The following is a 9,856-nucleotide window of genomic DNA, read 5'->3' as shown; positions in this document are numbered from 1 at the left end:
ATTACTAGGTTTTTCATGTCTGTGGCATGTGGGCTGTGGCTTAGTGGGTCTAGCTTCATCAGAGATTTCACTGAAAACAACTTGTGTCAAAATAATGACTTAAAGGATAGGAAGGACAGCAGTTTTTTGAAAGTGTTCATATTAACCAACCTTACCTGAAATGTTTATAGCTTTCCACTTATTCCATGCTTCACTGAAAACATTTGGCGTTTCTTCCATTTTCTGTGTGTCTGAAATACAAAAAAACCATGTAATAATACATCTTGTATAGTTTACAGAAAGAAATAAAAAAAAAAAAAAAAAAAGAGAGAAGGACTTTTGCTTGATTTAACTGAAGGAAAAAATTACAGTATTTTTTAGTAGTTGTAGTTTTCATTAAAAACACAATATTCTGTCAAAAATGTTTTAAAAAGGCCAAGTTCACCTTTTGGGACATGTTAATCTGGGTACACAATATAAAAAAAAAAATCTTAAGAAAAATTCTATACGACCAGAGGAATAATCAATTATCTGTTGTTCATGCCGATTCTGCCGAAAAAAAACAAGAAAAAAGGTGCAAGCTAGAAAATTATCGTTTGTGAACACTGTCAAATTTTCGCTCACTGTGTACAGTAATTGCATGGAAAATCGAATAGGAAAAAAATATGCCTTATTAGAAGCAAAGAACAGCCCAGAATAAGGTGGTAACGAACATGTAAATCTTACAAAAGAATACTGTTTGGGCTGAGCTGCATCATTCATTCATAATACAAGTACCATGAGCCACCGTGATTGACAGCAGTTCTGAATGAACTACAAGGGGGCTGATGAATGCTCTCATAGTACATTCAAAGCCCTGCAGTTTTCAACAGTAGAACCATATGAAGGTACAGTCAGAAAGCTGCAGGGCTTGTCTGCAGAAACCCGACATTGCACACTGATCATGGGTGCAATGTTTTCTGGGCTTCTGCAGGAAAAAGTAATAAATGCACATTTTTTTCCTGCAAAAATATGTGCATTTATTATTTTTTCTGCAATGGTGACCTTAACCTTTAAGGGACCACAGATGACAGCTTAAAATTGGCCAGCAACAGGACAACTATAAATAGCAAGGCTAAGCCCAAATTGAGGAGAGATAAAGATCACAGGCTAGGGCTTTACTACAAGAATTTGAATACTGTGGAGAATACAGCAGTGTGAAATTGGCCGGTAGGACAGTTTAATCAAGGATATTAGGTCAAAGTGCACCCGAAAACAGACACATGTTCTACTACTAGAATTCAGGTTTCAGAATGAACACAATTTGGGTATTGAAAATCTTGCATTGTTTTGCCAATGCTAGAATAACTAAGCCACACAGGACTGTTGAGTCGTACCCACTTATAGTGTAGCAGCATTCTACGAACTCAGCTTGAAGTTGAGATCTTTGTGAGATGCTTCTGGCCTATTTCTTAGCTGCTTTGCATTTTCATTGACTTTTCTGGAGAAGGGAAAAAAAAAAAAAAATAGTTCTGATGCAAGAAATTGTGTTTATAAACTGGTCATTTCCAAAAAAATATAATTCCAGTTAAACTGCCATATCATCTGAACTGGAAAGATGATATGATATCACAATTAGAATCAAACAAACAATGATGATTGAAACTGGGTTTGTTCAAACCTGGATTCACAGAATATCTTTGTCCAGAGAGATAGGACATTCCTTGCAGGCCTTCCTGCTGGGCCAACCAATCTGCTGGTAAAACGATACCAGAGTCCTTTGGACCCCTTATCATTTTTCTGCCTAGTCGTATCAGTAGTCCCCCAGCAAGCGAATGAATGGGCAGTAGAGAAGAATGTCCACCGAAAACAGACTACAGCTTGTTCAGCATAAGACACATTCAATTAGCCCATTCATTGGGGATGGGGATGGGGGAAGGGATATGTGTTCATCCTGCAGTTGTCAAAAGTGCACTTGTTAGCCATGGGATATCAATCAATTGTAAGCAGTCCAAAGAAATGCAGGGCTCCTTACTTGCTATAGGTTAAAGGATATGTTCACTTTTCCAGAAGCAAATGCACAGTTATTTGCTGAAAAATGTGCATTATTTTTTTCCTGTACAAGCCAGGAAAGCATTGCACCCGTGATCAATGGTGCAGTGTCAAGCTTCTGCAGGCAAGCCCTGCATCTTTCTGCCCATACCTTCATACAGGCTGTTTGATAAATGCGAGGATTGTAAATGAACTATGAGAGTGCTCATCAGTGCCTTTGCAGTTCATTCAGAACTACAAGTTGTCAACTGCTCTGGCTGACGATGCTTTTAGTTCATTCGGGATAGAGAAAGAAGGTTATGTGCCGCTCCAGCTGAACTATCAAACTTCCTTGCTGCAAGATTCAAATGAGGGTGCATGAACAGCCCGTCTGCGAGAGCATGCAAAGAACAAACAGCAGAATTTGTTGCACTCCTCAATTGCTTTATTGTAGTATCAAAGTTACAGCTTTGTTACAACTGTTACAATTACAGCCGTTGTAGCTTTGATACTACAATAAAGCAATCGAGGAGTGCAAGAAATTCCAGACTTTGTTCTTTGCACCTGCAGTTCATTAACCACTTCAATACCGGGCACTTTTACCCCCTTCCTGCCCAGGCCATTTTTCAGGTTTCAGCGCTTTCACACTTTGAATGACAATTGCACAGTCATACAACATTGTACCCAAACTAAAATTTTATCATTTTCTTCACAGAACTAGAGCTTTCTTTTGGTGGTATTTAATCACCACTGGGGTTTTTATTTTTTGCTAAATTAACAAAAAAAAACAAAAAAACTGAAAATTTTGAAAAAAAAAACCAAAACACGTTTTTCTTTGTTTCTGTTATAAAAGTTTGCAAATAAATAATTGTTCTTCATAAATTTAAGCCAAGATGTATTCTGCTACATGTCTTTGGTGACAATAACCCAAATTAGGATGTATTTTTTTAAGTTTGTAGGAAAGTTATAGAGTTCAAACTATGGGATATATCTGAATATTGATTAATCCTGAAGTACTAACAGGCAATCTAATTTGAGGTCCAAGAATGTCAGAACAGTACAGATATCCCCCAAATGACCCCTTTTTGCAAAGTAGACAGTCCGACGTACTTCATAAGAGGCATGGTGAGTTTTTTGAAGTTGTATTTTTTTGTCATAATTTTTCGGAAAATGAAAAAACATTATTTTCACTATTTTTTTTTTATTTTTTTTTTTTACATACTGTCACCAGTGCAGTACAGCATCATCATATAACTGGCATGGCGGTCATCAGGGACACTGACTGGTGATAGTATGAAGAAAAAAAAAAAAAGTATATTTATTTTTAATTTTTTTTTTTTTTTTTTTTTTAAGATTTGTTCTTCATATTTCACTATAACCAAGTAGTACAATGTTACCATAGTAACATTGTACTACTTTGGGGAAGTGATCAGTATTTTTTTTAACACAAATTGCTTATAGCAAAAAATTACTTTGCTATATTAAGCAAGCATTTACCTGAATGACATCGATTCATTCAGGGTTTTTTTTGTGCTTAGCTGTGATTTGGCCACGGCTAATCACATGACACAGTTGGGCTGTGATTGGCCCAGCTTGTGCATGTGATCGTTGTGACCATTCACAGCTAGACACACTAGTATACAATGGATGGCATGAATGAAGCCATCCATTGTATACAACTGTCATGTGACCTGCTGTGATTGGTCACAGCAGGTCACATGGTACCGGCAATGGGGCCGGTACTCAGATCTGTCATCGGCCATGTCCGAGGTACACGGCCGGTGACAGATCGTGCCGCTGCGCGGCTCTGCAGGCACGCAAACTGAGCATGCCCAAAAGGACGCCATATGGCGTCCACCCGGAAAGGTGAGGGTTCTTGCCAGCCGCCATAGGCCGGGCAGGAAGAGGTTAATTCAAAGGAAATTGGTCAAAAAAGAAGCGGCTATGTGAGCACAGCACAGCACAACTAAGCTCTTTTCAAAAAGTGAAAGGGGGTGCAGGGAGAAAATCTTCTACCCACTGTCACACGTTTGGCCAAATCTCCCTCAATAAAATATCCTGCTGTAGGTGAATGTTACACTGCTATATTATCTACAGTCTCCTAATTCCTAAAGAGACTTTGATAGAAATTGGCCAGTGGCGAGGCATCAGCACATAAATCGCCAGCCACTGCAAACTACTGGTCAGTATCTGCCAGTCAAACCTTTTTCTCCCTACGTCTTCCAGGACAGCCATCTGAGACCTTGGGCTCCTCCCTCCGGATCAGGAAACACACCATCCCCCATGCCTTTAAAAGGCGGGCCTCCGGGCCTCACATCCAGTTTTTTGGGTTTCCTGAGCCGGAAGGATGCACACCGTAGGAGCCAGGGTGATCCTCGCACCCTCAGGAAGGCTGGCCTGGAAGGGTGTGGTGCGGTCTGTACCTCCGTCCCCAGTGCCTTCCACGTGGTGGGGCTGGCATCTGGTGGTGTCCTTCAGGCCCAGGTGGGTAACCGGCGCTGCCGCATGTCACTGGGGCTTGCCCCGATTGTTGCCTCTCCTCTGACCCGGCATTCAGTTGAATGTGCAGGGGAGAGGCGGGACTTCCGGCTGGGCGCAGCCTTGCGTTCCAGGAACCGGAAGTAGCAGGGCGGATGCGCTCCACAGGCCGGAAGTCCACCAGTGACGTCAGCGCCGGGGACGCGGCTCCGATCTCCAAGGTGCAGGCACCACCAGGGGAATTCAAAGCCGATGGGCGTGCAGAGCGGCGGCGCTGTCTCCACGCCAGGGGGACAATGGAAGCAGGTCCTTCTCAGGCTGACCCCGGTACCAGCTCCTCCCAGGTAAGCTTGGGGAGGCTCCCCTTTATGCTATATTCCTGGGGAAGGGGGGGGGGGTTTAGGAGGTCCCTTAAGTCCCCAAGGTTGTGGGTGTTAGGGCACGCTGCAATTTTTTCCCCATCTCTGGGTGCAGTGGGGGTCCTGGGATATTGTTCCTCTCAGGTGCCTAGTTCTGGTTTTTTGTCATTTCTTCTTTAGACTAAAACACAGGACAGGCCCCAAAGAGGAGATGTGCAGTGTGTGCGGCCAAGTTAGGCGCAGGATATGAGAAGCCTTTATGCCGCAACTGCATTGATAGTCTTGTTCGAGACTAATCTTTTACAACATGCCATAAAGTTTTGTCCTCTATTAAGGAGGATATGTCAGCAACTTTTCAGGCGTTTCGGTCCCTTCTTGATCGGGTTCATTCACCTTTGGAGATTGGTTCGCAGTCTGCATTGGGGATAGTACCTTCCCGGCAGGTAGTTCCAGAAGAGGAGACAGAGGAAGATGTTCCTCGATCTCGGGCGTCCTCCCAGTTAGGTTCAGGGTCCGAGGATGAGGAAGCCCCCACCGCTTCAGGCTCTAAGTATAGATTGGCCCTAGAGGAGGTGGATGAGCTTTTGAAAGCAATTTATGAGACTCTGCAGATAGGAGGAGGAAGAAGTGACCTTGTCGAAGCATGATCTCATGTATCAGGGGCTTCATGCAAAGAAAGCCAGAGTTTTTCTGGCCCATAGTTCCTTGGTTGAGACTATCAGACAGGAGTGGGAAAGCCCGGAGAGGAGGCCCCTCTTTTCCGGTGCCCTAAAGAGGAGATTCCCCTTTGATGAGGATCCCTCGCAACCCTGGAATAAGGTTCCAAAGTTGGACGCCCCTTTGTCCAGGATTTCAAAAAGGACGGATCTGGCCTTTGAGGACATGCGTAGCCAGAAATTTGGAGTGCTGGTTAGCCCAACTACAAAATCACCTAGCGGCAGGAACCTCGAGGCAGCAGATCCTAAAGTCACTACCGTTGCTTCTGAAAGCAGCAGGGTTTTTGGCGGACGCCTCGGCAGAATCAGTCAAGCTCGCGGCCAGGTCCTCAGCCCTGGTTAACTCCGCTAGGCGAGCTTTGTGGTTAAAAACCTGGACAGGAGATTCAGCATCCAAGTTGCGTTTATGCGCATTGCCATTTTTGGGGGATAACCTTTTTGGCCCAGGCCTGGAGGAGGCTCTTGAGCGTACGGCAGATAGGAAAAAGGCCTTCCCAGAGAGTAGAAAAAAGGTCTTTCCTAGGAAAACCTGTCGGCCTAGAACCCAAGTGCTTCCGAATAGGGAGGTTCAGCCAAAAAAGCATTGGACAGGGCATAAAAACAGAGGCCTGGGAGGGATATTATTCAATCCTCCTCAGGGATCCTCCAAGCCCCAATGACTTGGACGGCCCGGTAGGGGGAAGGTTGGGGTCCTTCCTCCCTCAGTGGGCTTCTATATCCCCGAGCCCCTTCATTTGGAGCCTGATTCAGGGAGGTTACAGGATAGAGTTCGAGGACTGCCCTCCAAGCAGGTTCTTGGTTACCGATCTTCCCAGGGACCGCAGGAAGTCTCAGGCGTTATGCGGTCTTATAGGGGAATTGGTGGACCAGAGAGTTCTGGTTCAGGTGCCTCAGAACGAGCGGGGTTCAGGGTGTTACTCACACGTCTTTGTGGTGGGAAAGCCTTCAGGAAAATTCAGGTTAATCCTGAATCTACGCTCCCTAAATCAGGCCCTAAAATACAAACGCTTCAGAATGGAATCGATTTATTCGGTAAAGAATATCCTGTTCCGGGGGTGCTTCATGACCACAGTGGACTTGAGAGATGCCTACTTTCACATTCCCATCCATCAGAGAAGTCAGAAGTTCCTGAGGTTGGCCTTAAGGATAGGGTCGCAGACTTTCCATTGGCAGTTTCGGGCCTTGCCCTTCAGTCTAGCATCGGCCCAGGATCTTTACAAAGGTTTTAGCAGAAGCTCTGGTTCCCCTGAGGCTAAGATCAATCTTGGTGGTTCCTTACCTGGACGACTTGCTTTTGGTGGCCGGGTCTCGGCAACAGCTGCTCGAGCACCTGGGAGTTGCCCAGAATCTCCTGCAGGGTCTGGGCTGGCTTATCAACAGGGAAAAGTCGTCTCTGGTACCCGCACAGAGGGTGGTTTACCTAGGGTACGAGATTTCTTCTGTAGAGGAAAAAATTTTTCTGCCACGAGAAAAGATCGAGAAGATGAATCGGGTGTTGTTAGGGTTGCAGTGCAACCTGCCTGTTTCGGTGAGGGAAGTCGCAGGGGTAGTGGGTCTTATGACATCCTGCTTTCCGGCGGTTCCATGGGCGAGATTTCACCAGAGGCCGCTCCAGGCCTTCTTGTTAAAGAAATGGGACGGAAATGTCTCAGAGCTGGAGCGGCTGGTCCGGCTTCCGTCCAGAGTCAAGAGATCTGTGGTGGTGGCGAAAGGAGAGAAACTTGTCCAGGGGTCTGGATTGGCGGCCATTGGATCCACTCATTGTGACCACAGACGCCAGCAGTTTTGGTTGGGGAGCTCATCTGCAAGGGAGAACGGCCCAGGGGAGGTGGTCCCGGGAGGACTCCTTAAAGCCCTCAAACCAATGGGAGCTGTTGGCAGTTTGGAGAGCCTTGGAGGTTTTTCAGGCAGGCTTGAAAGGCCTTCATGTGCAGGTTCGTTCAGACAACATGGCAACAGTAGCCTATGTGAACAAACAGGGGGACAAGGATTCCTTCGCTGCAGAGGATCGCAGGCGATATTCTGACCTGGGCAGAACAGAATATGCGATCAATTTTGGCGGTACACTTGAAGGGTTCTCAAAATTCGCTTGCGGATTTCCTGAGCCGACGACCACTCTCCCACGATGATTGGTCACTCAACCAAGAGGTATTTCAGGAGTTGGTGTCCAGGTGGGGGAGACCGGAGGTGGATCTTTTTGCGTCACGGGAGAACAGGAGGGTCAACCAGTTCTTTTCCCTAAACTCGCGAGAGCAGAGCTTGGGGATAGACGCTCTGTCGACCGCTTGGGATTTCAAGCTGGCCTATGCGTTCCCTCCAATCAGGCTGATTCCGGCGGTCCTGCAAAAATTTTTAGGGGAAAGGTCGGATCTACTCTTGATCGCGCCTTTTTGGCCGAGAAGGCCATGGTTTTCCCTACTGAACAGGCTGGCTTCAGCTTGCCCGTATCCCTTGCCGGAAAGGGCAGATCTGATTGCGCAGGGTCCACTTTTGCATCCGCAAGTCAAGACGTTACGGTTGACGGCCTGCTTCTTGAGGAACAGATCCTCAGAGCCAGGGGGTTCTCTGATCAGGTAGTAAAGACTTTGGTGAGCTGTCGCAAGCCGGTAACCAGAGCCATTTATTCTAAGGTCTGGAAAAGATTTACCTCGTGGTGTTCGGACCGACCAGGGCCCCTGGATAGTCCGATGGTTTGGGATTTTTTTCAGGAGGGGGCAGATAGGGGACTCTCGATCAGCACCTTGAAAGTACAGGCTTCTGCTTTGAGTATTTTTTTGCAGTGCTCTTTGCAACAAAATCCCTTCGTAGTTGTCCGAGTTGGGATCTGTCTCTGGTCCTAAGGGCTTTGGTCCGAGAACCTTTTGAGCCTTTAGGAGTCAGCTTTCAAGTTTTTAACCTTAAAAATAGTTTTTTTGGTAGCAATCACATCGGCCCGTAGGGTGAGTGAGCTACAGGCGCTCTCTATTAGGGAGTCTTACTTGACCATTCTTAGGGACAGGGTTGTGCTTAGGACTGATCCGGGATTCCTTCCTAAAGTAGCCTCCTCTTTTCACAGGTCGCAGGATATTGTTCTGCCGACCTTTTATTCTTCCTCTGAAGGTAAAGAGGAAGAAAAGCTAGGTTTGCTGGATGTAAAGAGGAGTCTTATAATTTATTTAGACAGGTCCAGGGAATTTAGGAAGTCGGATTCCCTTTTTGTTTTGTTTTCAGGGCAGAGAAGGGGGTTGGCAGCATCTAAAGCCACGATAGGCAGGTGGATTAGGCTGGCAATTGGGGAATCTTACAAGGTCTTGGGGATTTTGCCTCCTTTTGTTAAGGCCCACTCAACTAGATCCTTGGCAGCGTCCTGGGCGGAGAGAGCCGGGGCTTCGCCGGAGGAAATCTGTAAGGCAGCCACTTGGTCGAGGTTTTCTACCTTCGTGAAGCACTATCGCTTGGATGTCCTGTCAGATAAGGAACAGGCGTTCGGACGCAAGGTCCTCCAGGCGGTGGACCCACCCTAAGGGGGTAAGTTCTCGTTTATCGTCTCAGATGGCTGTCCTGGAAAACTGCATTTAAACTATTGTTAGTTTGCATAATAGGCCTGGGTTTAGCAGCATGGACAGGGCATGTGGTAGAGTCTCTCTCATGTGACATTGCACTTATTTGGCCATTAAATTGAATTTTTTTTTTCTGCTTTTACATTTCATTTGCCTACATGCAGCAGCAGACCAATACGATTCATTTCATTTTGAAGAAAAAAACCAGAGTTAGACTTACCGGTAACTCCTTTTCTTTGAGTCTTCCAGGACAGCCGGTAATTCCCACCCTTCTAATGTACAACCGAGAGAGTTAAGGTTGACTGCATGAAAATGTATTTACCTATATTTGTGTCTTTCAGTGGCTTCCGCTAGTTCTCTTTTAATAACTGGATGTGAGGCCCGGAGGCCCGCCGTTTGAAGGCATGGGGGATGGTGTGTTTCCTGATCCGGAGGGAGGAGCCCAAGGTCTCAGATGGCTGTCCTGGAAGACTCGTAGAAAAGGAGTTACCGGTAAGTCTAACTCTGGTTTTTTCTTCAAAATGAAATGAATCATATTGGTCTGCTGCTGCATGTAGGCAAATGAAATGTAAAAGCAGAAAAAAAAATTCAATTTAAAGGCCAAATAAGTGCAATGTCACATGAGAAAGACTCTACCACATGCCCTGTCCATGCTGCTAAACCCAGGCCTATTATGCAAACTAACAATAGTTTAAATGCAGTTGCCCATAGCTTCCGTCCTATTGTTATCTCACATCCACAGTGCCAGATAGCTATCTCTGTGCTACTCTCTATG

The 9,856-nt window shown here is 45.9% G+C and overlaps 1 protein-coding gene and 1 pseudogene across 1 annotated transcript; both read left to right on the top strand.

The window, feature by feature from the left end:
* Positions 1-6,381: 6,381 nt before the first annotated feature.
* On the top strand, positions 6,382-8,119 carry LOC149440819 (uncharacterized; annotated as a pseudogene).
* Positions 8,120-8,229: 110 nt separating this feature from the next.
* On the top strand, positions 8,230-9,045 carry LOC149440818 (uncharacterized). Its single transcript, XM_089658112.1, has 2 exons — positions 8,230-8,308; positions 8,462-9,045. The coding sequence occupies exons 1-2, from the start codon at positions 8,230-8,232 to the stop codon at positions 9,043-9,045; spliced, it is 663 nt and encodes a 220-aa protein (XP_089514238.1).
* The last annotated feature ends 811 nt before the right edge of the window (positions 9,046-9,856 follow it).

Source organism: Staurois parvus, unplaced genomic scaffold (assembly GCF_062004578.1).
Source record: "Staurois parvus isolate SC_StPar_1 unplaced genomic scaffold, SC_StPar_1.0 ptg001051l, whole genome shotgun sequence".
NCBI classification, from domain to species: domain Eukaryota; kingdom Metazoa; phylum Chordata; class Amphibia; order Anura; family Ranidae; genus Staurois; species Staurois parvus.
The sequence above is the reverse complement of the archived record's forward strand: the minus strand, read 5'-3'. Positions and strand labels throughout refer to the sequence as shown.